This window comes from Tribolium castaneum, chromosome 9 (assembly GCF_031307605.1).
Source record: "Tribolium castaneum strain GA2 chromosome 9, icTriCast1.1, whole genome shotgun sequence".
Classification (NCBI taxonomy): Eukaryota; Metazoa; Arthropoda; class Insecta; order Coleoptera; family Tenebrionidae; genus Tribolium; species Tribolium castaneum.
The window spans coordinates 5,957,120-5,969,581 of record NC_087402.1 but is presented as its reverse complement, the minus strand read 5'-3'; the positions used below and the strand labels follow the sequence as shown (position 1 = coordinate 5,969,581).

General features: G+C 33.2%; 4 protein-coding genes across 7 annotated transcripts; 2 read left to right on the top strand and 2 right to left on the bottom strand.

The window, feature by feature from the left end:
* The first annotated feature begins 3 nt into the window (after positions 1–3).
* On the top strand, positions 4–2,132 carry LOC103312743 (sensory neuron membrane protein 2). Of its 2 annotated transcripts, none has more exons than XM_015979307.2 (8): positions 4–236; positions 282–436; positions 500–632; positions 680–836; positions 881–966; positions 1,015–1,530; positions 1,583–1,705; positions 1,754–2,132. In XM_015979307.2, the coding sequence occupies exons 1-8, from the start codon at positions 123–125 to the stop codon at positions 2,072–2,074; spliced, it is 1,605 nt and encodes a 534-aa protein (XP_015834793.2). In that variant the 5' UTR covers positions 4–122; the 3' UTR covers positions 2,075–2,132. The 2 variants fall into 2 exon arrangements, with proteins under 2 accessions (XP_015834793.2, XP_015834792.2); XM_015979306.2 differs by having other exon boundaries at positions 485–632.
* Positions 2,126–4,127, bottom strand: LOC664380 (proton-coupled amino acid transporter-like protein pathetic). Its single transcript, XM_970387.5, has 7 exons — positions 3,981–4,127; positions 3,826–3,930; positions 3,628–3,778; positions 3,331–3,452; positions 3,194–3,278; positions 2,682–3,145; positions 2,126–2,632 (listed from the first exon to the last, which is right to left on the bottom strand). Exons 1-7 carry the CDS (start codon positions 4,028–4,030, stop codon positions 2,221–2,223), a joined length of 1,389 nt encoding a protein of 462 aa, XP_975480.2. The 5' UTR covers positions 4,031–4,127; the 3' UTR covers positions 2,126–2,220.
* A 509-nt stretch (positions 4,128–4,636) lies between these two features.
* LOC664377 (proton-coupled amino acid transporter-like protein pathetic) lies at positions 4,637–7,259 on the bottom strand. Its single transcript, XM_064358920.1, has 7 exons — positions 6,985–7,259; positions 6,826–6,933; positions 6,628–6,778; positions 5,970–6,091; positions 5,799–5,883; positions 5,289–5,752; positions 4,637–5,238 (listed from the first exon to the last, which is right to left on the bottom strand). The coding sequence occupies exons 1-7, from the start codon at positions 7,044–7,046 to the stop codon at positions 4,827–4,829; spliced, it is 1,404 nt and encodes a 467-aa protein (XP_064214990.1). The 5' UTR covers positions 7,047–7,259; the 3' UTR covers positions 4,637–4,826.
* A 1,571-nt stretch (positions 7,260–8,830) lies between these two features.
* ZnT49B (Zinc transporter 49B) lies at positions 8,831–12,255 on the top strand. Of its 3 annotated transcripts, none has more exons than XM_008194001.3 (11): positions 8,831–9,197; positions 9,249–9,365; positions 9,702–9,986; positions 10,034–10,157; positions 10,826–10,964; positions 11,013–11,168; positions 11,214–11,325; positions 11,376–11,586; positions 11,631–11,823; positions 11,871–11,984; positions 12,034–12,255. In XM_008194001.3, the coding sequence occupies exons 1-11, from the start codon at positions 9,110–9,112 to the stop codon at positions 12,076–12,078; spliced, it is 1,584 nt and encodes a 527-aa protein (XP_008192223.1). In that variant the 5' UTR covers positions 8,831–9,109; the 3' UTR covers positions 12,079–12,255. The 3 variants fall into 3 exon arrangements, with proteins under 3 accessions (XP_008192223.1, XP_975475.3, XP_064214989.1); XM_970382.4 differs by having other exon boundaries at positions 9,249–9,647; XM_064358919.1 differs by lacking the exon at positions 8,831–9,197 and adding an exon at positions 9,421–9,647.
* The last annotated feature ends 207 nt before the right edge of the window (positions 12,256–12,462 follow it).

Here is a 12,462-nt window from a genome sequence, read left to right as displayed (position 1 = left end):
AGCAGCGCTATCTGCGCGCGCCAAAATTGAAAATTTAGAATGCATTTTTTATAATTCAAAATTAATTATTCAAACGACATGCACACACAAAATCAATATTGCAGAAATTTACTGCAGTTAAAATGTATACTCTGTGCCCTCCCACGGTCGGTATTTTCGGCTGCTTCGCCTTAGTCCTGGGGGTCATATCCTCGCTCTATGTGATTCCCACAATAGAAAATTCTTACCTTTTACACGTAAAATACCACGTGTGTTAACAAATTGTAATAAAAAATTTTCAGGCGGTCTATCAGAACGGGTCGTTTTTATTGAACGAATTTTTAAAACCGGAAGTAAAAACCGTTTTCAAAATTTACTTTTTAGACGTTACAAACAGTGAAGAAGTAAAAAAAGGAGAAAAACCTATTGTGAGAGAAATTGGCCCTTACGTTTACAAGTAATAACGGTCTCACCGTTGCATTTTTTTTTCATATTTTTATTTAAGTGAGTTTAAATTTAGAACAATTATTAACTACACGGAAACATCGGACACGTTTGATTTTTTTGAAAAAACCCAACTTTTTTTCAACGCAGAGGAAAGTGGTGGACGGTCCGAAAACGATTTTGTTACCGTAATAAACAGCGCTTTGATCGTACACTAAATTATTTTTAAGCGATTCAAATTAATAAAATTTTCCAGACTATTGGGAATAATATTGAGGATCAAATTAAACACCAAACTAGCAAAGTCGACGATGTGTTTGAGCATTTTTTGGATGATTATGATTTATTCATTAAGGCAAAAGTTCGTGATATATTATTCGATGGTATTGTTATAAACTGTTCAAACGAATCTGGTTAGTAAAGCGATTTTTATTACTAAAAATCACCCTTGTGTTAGGTCTGGTTTGTTTGTATTTAAAAACCGAACAAACGGAGTTTTTAAGACCATTCGGTAATGATTTAAAATATGCAATTTTCAATCATGTAAGTTTTTATGATTTTTACTAATAGTCTTAATTGTAAATTTTCAAGATAAATGTAAGTGAAAACGGACCTTTCAAAATCCAGATACGCAACAATGATAATAAAAGGGGGCACATACTGGCGTACCAAGGACGCAAAACTTTAAATAACTGGAGTTTAAAACACAAATGCAACGAAATTAAAGGATCAAACTTGATCATATTTCCTCCCTCGATGTCATCAACCCAAGTCATTTACACATTTTTCAGTGAATTTTGCAGGTCAATAGCTTTCCCATTCGACAGTTATAGCAAAATTCGTGATGTACCAGCTTCTGTTTATGTAATGAGTCGAGAGACTTTTGATTCATCTAGAAAAAATTCCTGTTTTTGCAAAGCTTCGGGAATAAAACGAGGTTCCTTGTCTTGCAACGTTAAGGGAACGATGAATTTAAAGAATTGCAAAAATATGGCTATTATTTTATCGCACCCGCATTTTTATCTCGGTGACGACGTGCTCCTAAATTATGTTCAAGGATTGTCACCCGAGAAAAAAATACATGAGTCTTTTATAACACTTGGAGCTGTATAAACCCGAAGCTATGGTTTTACCAAATGAATTAATTGCCACGTTTTAGAGAAGTGGAATTATTCTAAATTATGCGGTTAGATTCCAGTTTAATGTCCCAATCAAACGAAATAAACACTTGGGTACAACAAACATGAGAGAAGGCATATTTCCAGTTTTGTGGACGGAAGAAGTAATTTTCCGTTTTTAATTTTGAACACGTTAAGTCACTCGGTTTCAGATTCAGGAGTTGGATGAAAAAGTGATTAATTTTTTTCAAAATATGTACCATTTTATCAATATGTTACATCTTCTAAAAAATGTATTGGTGACATTTGGAATTTTGTTAATGGTGTTTTCGGTAGTTTTAATGGTTTACCGCGACTGGAATACAGTTTTTGAATCTGGAGCAACTAAAAAAATAATTACTGGTAGATCTGCGTGCAATGAAAAAACGAACGCGAACTTATTTCCGCAAACAACGAACAGAAACATAAGTGATGGTTTCATAAAGAGGAATCAGCCTAAGAAAATATTTCTAAAGAATGTGATCTCTAAATAAGAAATAAATTTGTAGGAGCACTAAAAATTGCAAAATAAAACAACAACAAAATAAGACTTAACATTTTATTTAGATGCTGATATGTTTACACATTCGTAAAAAGTAGTATGTCATATTTTTGTTTGGATTAGGATTTCCATTGTCCTTCAATCTTCGAGTAATCCTTTAATGGCATAGTAACTACCCGAGAAAAGCGCAAACCATGACAAGATAACAATAAGAATATTTTTCCACAATCTCCACTTCATGCAACCAAAATCGCCGTCTTCTCCCAAATTCAAGATAATGTCTATAACGGCTGGTATAAAAAGTCCAAGAGTTGAGAAACATATTGATCCCACCAGTCCGATAATAGCATCCAGTTTTGGAACAGCCACAGCTAATGCCGTTATAAATAACACTAAAAGTGTTCTCACTGCAATTTGTGAAACATTGTGATAGTTTTTCGGGATTTTTTGTGAGAGTTTCCTCCATGTTATTTCACAAGGGACGTAAAATTGTAACATAAACGTGAAGAAAACTGCAGTGGCGACACACATTTTCGCCACTTGAGCTGCGCTAAAAATAATTTTTTTATATTTTTTAAATTAAATAACATGTTAGGTACATGTCAGTGTTTGGTAATTCTTCGATGACGTTTGCGTTAACTTTATCACCAAATCGTAGATAACCGAAAAGACCAATAACTGTGTAAAGCGTGACCACACAACTCATTGCAATGTTTAAAACACCAGGACATCCGATAAATTGTGGTTTAATCAGCGAATTTTCGATTGGAAGCATTGTGCCAATTCCCTCCATAGCAAATAAAACAGTACTGAAGAAAAGTGGGAATAGGGAAATGTCGTTAAAGAGTTTGCGATCGTCAATCTTGATGTCGCCAATCCCAGAAAACATGTAATAAAGTGTGATTAAAAAAGCCGTAATCATTGTAACATTGGCAATGACGGAGAATGGTACCAAGTGTTTCAATTGCCTGATTTGGCAACATATTATTAAAGGCACCAAAAGCATAAGAATGTAATAGTGCAGTGGCCAATCAGACACATTTTCGTGGTGGTAGTTCACAACCTACAGCAAGCAATTAGTTCAGTTTTATTAAATTGGTTAAAGTATTACGTCTTGAATGTTTCCAGTGATAAAAACTACGTAAACTGCGTTCCCTGAACAGTAAGTCAAGAGGAGAGAAGCGTCTACGAAATTTCTAAAAAACTATGTACAAATTGTTCTTGGATTTAAATCTACTACTTACTTACTTGGCGAAGTTTGCAAAAGGTTGAACGCGTTTTGGGCCGTGTTTAAATACGGCATGAGCCGTTTCGCCAAAACCTAACATTGGGACTTTGGCTTTCTTGCATATTTCTTGCGAGGCAAATATCTAAAATATTTTTATATGTTGCAGTTTAAAATTCTTACATTTCGGCTGAAATTATTGATTAACAAGGTCTCCTCTAAATTAAAATAAGCAAAATCAAATTTATTTAAACACTGTTATCACTATCGCATAATCCCATTGTTGCAGCAAGTGTTTTCCCACAATTAAGTGTATTTACCAGTAAATGTATCGTATGGGTGCACAAAAGCCCAGTGAGGACAGTTCCAACAACACCAGGAATAATCCCAGCAGCCGCCACAGCACTCGGTATTGCCAAAATTCCGGTTCCTAAAGAACTTTTTAATAGGTGCATCAACGCTCCGGAAAAACTATAAATAGCTTTTAGATTGAATCGAAAAATTTGGAATAAAATTACGTGTTAGGATGTTCTAAATTCCTGTGTTCATAAGGGTTGTATACTTTCTTAGGGATTGTTTCAAGATTATCGGGGGTTTGACATTCATTATCGGCAAGTTTCGCTCTATTACATAACAATTATTTGCAATTAGAATATAAAATAAATTTGCTTACGTTGAACTGAAATTGTCAATCGTATATATCTCCGAAATTTTTTCTGTCATAGTTGCCGCAAAATTAGTCAAATCAAGAAAAAAAATTTGAGTGCCGGTTTGGTCAGTATGTTAATCACTACTGGCTTCAGAAATCCTGACATGATGAATCGTGATAAAAGTGTTATTGCAGCTTATCAGATTGTTTTGAATATGAGTGCGATATATTTAATCTTAGGGTAATTAAAGGTGTTAAGGAATTTTTCAGTTCAAAACATTTTTTGTTTCAACACATTTTTTTAGAAAAGTGATCAGTTATAATTAGCTGATTTTTAGTTATTAGGAATAGAAAAAATCTCTGAAAAAGGTTAGTAGTTAGTAGTACTAGGTATTTACCTGCCAGTTATTAGTTTTTGAGTAAATATCGCGTTAAATCTTTAAAAAATACATTATTTCCTACATTAACACAAAAGAATTAATTGTCAAGAAAATAAATAGTGAAGATATTGTAACAAATTACCTTACTTTTCCCATTTACTACAAACTTACATTTTTGGTGGATGCGCCGGGTCCATAAACACAATTTCTTGTATATTTTTATTTTTTCGACTAAGTTTTTTGGAGTTTTTGCGCACTTAAATTCAGTACGGAAATGTAGAGGTTATAAATAAAAAAATCTTGAATTAAAAATGTCTTTTATTCATCGTAAATGTGTACGACATTCTCAGAAGTCCACTTTGGAACACATTACAATTAATACAAAAATACAGGTCTCAATTAAGTTAATTAAAATTATGACAATAAATTACCTATTTGTAGCTTGTGACAAACCTAATATTTAAAAATACTATCACATTTATTTGTTCTATCAACCTTCGATTAACTCCTTAATAGCATAATAACTACCTGAGAAGAGCGCAAACCACGACAAGATAGCAATAAGAATATCTTTCCATAATCTCCACTTCATGACCCCAAAATCACCGTTTTCGCCCAAATTCAAGGTAAGATCAATGGCAGCTGGTATAAAAAGTCCAAGAGTCGACAAACAAATTGATCCCACTAGCCCGATAATAACGTCCAGTTTTGGAACAGCTGCACCTATTGCTGTTATAAATAATACTAGTAACGTTCTCATGACAATTTGAGCAATGTTGTGGTAGTTTTTCGGAATTTTTGACGATACTTTCCTCCATGTTATCTCACAAGGGACGTAAAATTGTAACATAAACGTAAAAAAAACTGCGGTGGCTACACACAGCCTGGCCACTTGTGCTGCTCTAAAATTAAAGTTTAGTAAAAAAAGTTGTATTAAAAAAAAGCAAGTTACATTTCATCGGTTGGTAAGTTTTCAATGACGTTTGAAGAGACCTTATCTCCAAATCGGAGGTAACCGAAGAGCCCGATAAGAGTATACAAAGTGACCACAAAGGCCATTGCAAAGTTCAAAACACCAGGACATCCGATGAATTGTTGCTTAATCATCGTATTTTCAATTGGCAACATTGTGCCGATCCCTTCCATTGCAAATATCACAGTGCTGAAGAACAGCGGAAATTGGGAAATATCATTGAAGAGTTTTCTCTCTTCCATGTCGATATCACCAATCCCAGAAAACATGTAATACAGAGTGATCAAAAATGCTGTTACCATTGTGACATTCGCTATGATCGAAAATGGTACCAAGTGTTTCAACTGGCGGACTTGGCAACACAATGTTAAAGGCACCAACAGTATAAGCATGTAATACTGGAGTGGCCAGTCAGCGACAGATTCCTGGTAATAATTCACGACCTGTAAAAACGGTTGTAACATTTAAGTGATAAAATCCAAATCTTACTTTTTGGATGTTTCCGGTAATAAAAACAACGTAAACTGCATTTCCTGAACAGTAAGTCAAAAGGAGACAAAAGTCTACGAAGTTTCTGAAAAAACGGTTTATTTAACACACTGTATAGGTGTTGTTTAAGGTACGATAAAAACGATCCCGAATCTAAAATTACTTACTTACTTGGCGAAGTTTGCAAAAGGCTGAATGTGCCTAGGTCCGTATTTAAATACAGCATGGGCGGTTTCAGCAAAGCCTAACATTGGGAGTTTGGCTTTCTTACATATTTCTTGTGACGCGAATATCTGCAATAATTGTAAAATAAACACCAAAAATAATGTCTTTTTCTGATTTTCAAGTAGTAAACAATGTTCGTGAAATTAATAGTGAAAAAAACTGTAAATTTGCACATTTTTTAATGAATAAATTTGGTTCTTTCAACTTGTAGGTAATGATAAATTATGCTAGTATTAATGAAAATGCTCAATTAGTAGTTATTTTTGTTTTTACTATAAAACTATGATTAGAAAATCATTAATCATAAAAAGTAAGCCAAGTACAATGTGTTTGATAAGTGATAAGTGGACGATAAAATTTGCAATAACATTTTTTAAGTACCTACATACATGTGACGCTTTTGTAAATTCTTTGGAAAAAATTGAACAAGAAAATTGCATCACAGCAAGTTGTGATGAAATTATAAAAGGGCACAGCTTTGTGTTTGTGATGATTTCGCAAATTTCTGACCCATTAACGCCTTCGAAATTCTCCTTTATCAAAAACAACTCGTGACGTGACCTTATCATGAATTACGACAAACAAACAAAATTTGAGTATTTACCAGCAAATGAATCGTGTGAGTACACAAAATCCCTGTAAGGACAGTCCCAACAACACCAACAATAATCCCAGCAGCTTTCACAGCACTTGGTATTGCCAAAATTCCGGTCCCTAAAGAACTCTTACATATGTGCATTAACGCTCCAGAAAATCTACAATTACTAAATAAGACCAAAAACTTACAAAAAATTCTAGTTACGTGTTGGGATGTTCCACATTTCTGTGGTCATACGGGACGTAAACTTTATCAGTGATTATATCAGCACCACTGACTGGAATATTGCATTCATTATTGGCGAGTTTTGCCCTAAACAATAATTTTTTGTTAATGAAAAATTATTCCAAAAAAATTACTTACGTTGAGTTGAAATTGTCGACAGTGTACGTCGACGCGAACTTTTCTTTGCGATTTTCAGCCATGGTTTTTGCAAAGTTATTTAGCCATGTATTCCTTTCTGATTTCTAATTGCAACTAGTACTAGAAATTTTGATAAATGGCGATAAATGTTTCAATGAGGCTATCTGGTCGTGATTAAGTTCTTTGGAATTTTGTTATACAAGACTGGCGAAATTTACCTAATTTATTATTTAACTGGTAAAATTGTACAACACATTCACTGCTGAAACAATTGTAACAGCTACGGAGGTATATATAGGATTTGCACGCGGTCTATACTGAACGAACCAATAGCTTGCCTGTATTTTACAATCAGGTAAGACAGGAAATTTTAAGTACGTACTTAAAGTTGTCCAAAGATTTCCTTTTTTTAATGGCAGGTCATTTTAGTACTACGAGTATAGTGGCCAAAGTTGTGGTATTACACAAAAGTTTAATAAGTGAGTGTCTTATTTAAACCTAATTCTGTTTTTTTTTGTAAAAAAAAATTGTGTGTAAGTAGTAGTAATAATCTAATAATTAAAACTTGAATGTATTTATGATACAAATGAAATAAAAAAATTAATTAAGAAATGTGTGCTTTCTCTTTCATAAAAATCACTCATATTTATTTCCAGTAAACATTAATAAAAACCTAATTTGAATTCAGTTTTTTCGGTTTGTTCAAATTTGTTTTTTGGAGACCTACTTTTTATAAAGGTCGCTCAAATACTTAAAAATGTGCTTAATTTAATCTTAAGTGATGATTTTTACCTTCCTGTTAGGTGAATATCTGAGTACCGCTTTGTAAGTGCCGATTTCGCTATTGATAATACAATGGCTATTGTAATCGCAATAATCGCACGTTTTTAAACCGATACAAATATTTCGTTGTCATTTTGCTTTGTTTTCAAATTAGCCTAAGTGTAGATGATTCAAAATGTACAGAAAAATTTACTAATTGTGGTAATTGTACCTTGGTATTTCAAATAAAATTCGAGATACTCACGCATTTTTCGGCTTTTAGATAACAATATTGCGTTAAACGTATAATGTCTATTTTCGAAGTTCTTGAGGAAGCTCAAATTTTCATTTAATCTATTGGTAAATTATTACCATCTAACGTAAAAACTGTAATTAATTGGAAAAATTTTGTTATCAATTTATTCAATAAAAAGTATCTCTTAACAATTAAAATCAATAATTCTTTTGTTTATTTTCAAGTGCGATATTTAACGTATGTATTTCCAATATTTCCATTTTCTCGTGATATCATTCCACATTTTTGTTAAACAAGAGATAAAAACCACATTATTTTTATGTATGTCTCGTTAAATGATGATTATTCTGCTCATTAAGTAAAAAATATAAATAATTATGCAATTTTGTCAACAGTAAAATAAATAAGAAATAAAACCTGTCGTGCCAAACATTTAATTTCACCAGGTGCTTTTATTGCTGCATAATAAAAAGAAATATTCGCCAGATTTGGTTTTTTAGATAAAAGAAAAATTAAAATACGTACTTTGGTTAAATAATTGACGAAATAAATCTACTTGTTATTACAAGATTAAAAAACAATCATTACAGCAGATTAAATGAAAATCCAAACTGTTATCTATTTTAACTGATTGATCAATAAAAACAATATGATTCAGCATTTTTTTCTGTTAGTATTAAAACACTTAGGTAATTCCCATAAAGTTTTATTTATTTATTACATTTTTTTATAATTATCACTTTGTAAAAAACAAGTTGAGTTTTTTATTTAATTATTTTTTTAGTTTAATGCTTCGCTCTGTATATGTTTGGTTGATTGTGTGTTTCATAGATGTCGCCTAATTGTTGAACGTCAAGTTGTCATTGCGTCAAAAAATTTATCAAGTTACAAAAAGCCAAAAAAGTGTAAAAAAGACCTGAAGGCGCACGAAATCTGTGCAAAAGTGTGACATCTTTATCTTCCAATTTAATAAAATTGGAGTAATCTTTGAGTAATTCTTCAAACAAGGTTAAATTCGATCATTCGGTGATTTTTTTGGTTATGTACACCTGTCAAACATTCCGTTTTTAAATATATAATTTTTGTCCGCTGTATAAACTGTTAAAAATGCTGCCTCGCTGTTACTTATTCGCGAAAAATGTGTGTCAGAAAGCTGCCGTTTCTAGCTGTGAGAAGAACTGCTCCATTACATTAAGTAAGTGGTGTTGAGTAATGATGGCAAGATGTACAACAATTTTCCTTTCAGATGTGGCAGTTAGACAACTTTATTTATTACACAGAAATACTCAAATAATTCCCTTAAATTCACACCACACTCGACAGTTTACATGGACACAAAACTTGCTTAAAAAACGGGATACAGGTAAACAAACAGCTGACCAGGGAGTAGACACTAACGAAGTAGTAAGTAGTAAAAGTAAAACGACAGATAAAGATAAGAAGGATGAACCACCAACGCCCGTACTTAAAATAATAGCTCCAGAAATCCAGTCTAACACTAACACTAAATCTAAAGATAAAGTCGTACTAGATAATGTCTTGGAACAAAGCTTAGACAAAAAAGTAGCCAAGCCCGTGATATCCGAACCCATAAAAAAGCTAAAAGAGAAAATAATTGGTATTAGCGAAAACAAAAACGAAGAAGGTGCCACAATTAAAACCTTTATTTTTCCACACTCTATCACAAATTTCCTTCTAGGAAAAACACAAACCAAAAAGCGGAAACGCGTTGATTTATCCGCACAATCGCTCGAGCGCAATTTCATAACTCCTGTACGTGCCATGTCCGACTTTTTGCTGAAACCATCCGATTTGGAATCATTGCCTAAGACAAAACGGCGTTCCCCTTACGAAAACGAGCCACCGATTACAGTCTACTGGCGCAAAGACGTAGAAGCTAAAGCTTTAAGTATCTGGGGATCAAGGGAAAATCTCCAGAAAGAACTGATTAAGCGAGATATCGAGAGAAAGAAATACCAACAAAGTTCGTAACACTAAAACCAAAAATTCGGTGTAAGTTTTTCATTTCAGATATTTTTACAATGAAGAGGCGATTGCGTGATTATAGACGCGAACTGGGTCGCTCGGCTAATGTGGAGACTGACGGGGGCATTATGGGGCGGTCGGGGAAAGTGGTCTTGACAGCAATTGCCATGTAATTTTTACGAGGGGCTTAAATATTGGGAGGTGATACCATAAAAAATCAAACGTTAAATAATCTTAAACAGATTATTCTATTGTATCGTGTTCAGCACACAATTTTGCGTTTGGAAAAATAAATTGCCAACAAAAAAATTGAAATAGTAACGTTTATGCACTTTACCTATTAGCTGTAATAAATTTAACTCCCTGAAAAAGTGAAACAAATTCTACAGGGTTAGTCTGCTGAAAGTATATTTTTACTAGAGCTCAAAAACTAATAAACGTACTTTTCCCCATGTCTTTGAATTTTTTTCTGATTTTTTCTACAATTATTTCTTATTTATTTATTATTTAATTATTTTTCATTTATAATTTTTTAAAGATATCTTATTGTTTGTTTGCACTTATGGCTGATCTTTTAGTGGACTTCGGTAGTACGTTTATATTCATTGATAAGTATCAAGTATTTTGCAGTATTTCGTTCCAAAAAAAAAATATAAAAAATTGCAACATGTAAAAGCTACTTTTAGCAGACTAACCCTGTGTAACAGTTTAAGTAATCATCATTATTTATTTTAAGTGTTATTTTTTAATTTATTGCGTACACTTTTTGATGTGTCGCCTCCTAATTTCCCCCTGATTTTTTAACTAAAATTTGCATTGCAACGATTTTATTTCCAGCAATGGGACAAATTGTCTCTTTAAATTATTCGCCTGGTTGTACACAGGGTCACACAGCATGTTTTCTGAATGTATACACTCGTTGGCTGATACTATAAATCAGCTAATTTTGGCCTACGGCATCCATAAATCTGTCCAGGTATTTTAATCACTTTGCCTTCAATATTTGTCAATAATTTTTCGTCAGGTTGCCGACTCTTATCACCCATATGGGTACACAAACATGAAATACGTGGCGTCCCTCATTTCCGGGGTTGGGATTTTTTGCGTAGGGACGGGTTTGTCTTTATACCACGGTATTTCAGGTCTAGTCAATCCTCAACCCATTGATGACTTTTTCTGGGTAACTAATTTAATCAAAAAAACACTAAAAAACACAAACTTGTAGGCTTATTTTATTTTGGGGGGCTCGGTTGTTTCCGAGGGCGCAACTTGGTTAGTTGCCTACAATTCCATCCGCAGAGGTGCCCGTAATATTAACATGTCGGTGAAGGATTACAGTAATGTTTGAAAAATTGGCTTCGAAGAAATATTTATTTGTTGTTTGTAGTTTTGCGCTCGCAGGATCCAAGCGTCAATGTTGTTCTTCTGGAAGATTTTGCGGCTGTTGTTGGTGTGATCGTGGCAGCTGGGTGCATGGGTCTGTCCTCTGTGACCAATAGTTCTATCCCTGACGCTATTGGGTCGCTGCTTGTTGGCTGTATTTTAGGATCAGTTGCCTCGTTTATTATTTACACGAACGTTGCTGCACTTGTTGGACGGTAAAAAACGTAAGTTCTAGTGTTTGTTCTACAGTTTTGTTTAGGTCCATACCAGAGGAAAGTTTGGATAAAATTAACACTGAACTGGAGAGTGATGTTATGGTACGGGCGATCCATGATGTTAAAGGTATCGATATGGGCAATTATTTGGTGCGGTATAAAGCCGAGCTGGATTTTGACGGTCGGGAATTAACGAGGTCTTATCTGGACAAGCAAGACCTCAACGAATTGCTTGAAGTGAGTTGAGATAAATTTGTCGTAATTTATTTTTGTAACTTTAACAGGAGGCTCGACGTTTGGAAAATATTGATCAATTTGAGGAGTTTATGTTGAAACATGGCGAAAATATTGTTGATATGATGGGAGGGGAAATTGATAGGATTGAAATGAAATTAAGAGTGAGTACAGTTTTCAGCCTTTATTTTTATTATCTACTTTTATTTACAGAAAAAACATCCCGAAATTAGACATTGTGATCTAGAAATTCTTTAAGTATGCAAATAATAATTGTTAAATAAATATTACACAGAATTTGTTTTTTTTTGTCAGAATAAAGCATAAGCAGTATTTACATTTGTGACAAATGGCGTAACCATTATTTTTATATTTTATTTTACTTCCGAAGCTTTGTCAGTCTGCCTCTGTGGTGTTAATAAAAACTTAAACAATTGTGTTTTATTTAAATTGTTTCCTCTCAAACTTCCTACCTCCCACAGTAAAACAAATGTTAAGTAAATACATTTGTTGTTAGTTAAAAAAATAAAAGTTATTATTTGAATCATTAATTACTGAAAGAAGGTATAAATAACTTTTTGACTAAAAAATAAGCAATAGACAAGTCGTGGTTCCTAAAAAAATATACTACGAATGTAATAA

Bases quoted from the DNA above. Each gene is read 5' to 3' on its own strand.
- LOC103312743 (XM_015979306.2), top strand. From the start codon at position 123: ATGTATACTCTGTGCCCTCCCACGGTCGGTATTTTCGGCTGCTTCGCC. The intron at 967-1,014 runs GTAAGTTTTTAT...TAAATTTTCAAG, and splicing joins AATATGCAATTTTCAATCAT to ATAAATGTAAGTGAAAACGG. The intron at 1,531-1,582 runs GTATAAACCCGA...GCCACGTTTTAG, and splicing joins CTTTTATAACACTTGGAGCT to AGAAGTGGAATTATTCTAAA.
- LOC664380 (XM_970387.5), bottom strand. From the start codon at position 4,030: ATGACAGAAAAAATTTCGGAGATATATACGATTGACAATTTCAGTTCA. The intron at 3,453-3,627 runs GTAAATACACTT...AAAATATTTTAG, and splicing joins CCCATACGATACATTTACTG to ATATTTGCCTCGCAAGAAAT. The intron at 3,279-3,330 runs GTAAGTAAGTAG...ATAGTTTTTTAG, and splicing joins CCTTTTGCAAACTTCGCCAA to AAATTTCGTAGACGCTTCTC.
- LOC664377 (XM_064358920.1), bottom strand. From the start codon at position 7,046: ATGGCTGAAAATCGCAAAGAAAAGTTCGCGTCGACGTACACTGTCGAC. The intron at 6,779-6,825 runs GTAACTAGAATT...TAGTAATTGTAG, and splicing joins AATGTGGAACATCCCAACAC to ATTTTCTGGAGCGTTAATGC. The intron at 5,884-5,969 runs GTAAGTAAGTAA...CCGTTTTTTCAG, and splicing joins CCTTTTGCAAACTTCGCCAA to AAACTTCGTAGACTTTTGTC.
- ZnT49B (XM_970382.4), top strand. From the start codon at position 9,110: ATGCTGCCTCGCTGTTACTTATTCGCGAAAAATGTGTGTCAGAAAGCT. The intron at 10,158-10,825 runs GTAATTTTTACG...TTTTATTTCCAG, and splicing joins GTCTTGACAGCAATTGCCAT to CAATGGGACAAATTGTCTCT. The intron at 11,169-11,213 runs GTAACTAATTTA...ACAAACTTGTAG, and splicing joins CCATTGATGACTTTTTCTGG to GCTTATTTTATTTTGGGGGG.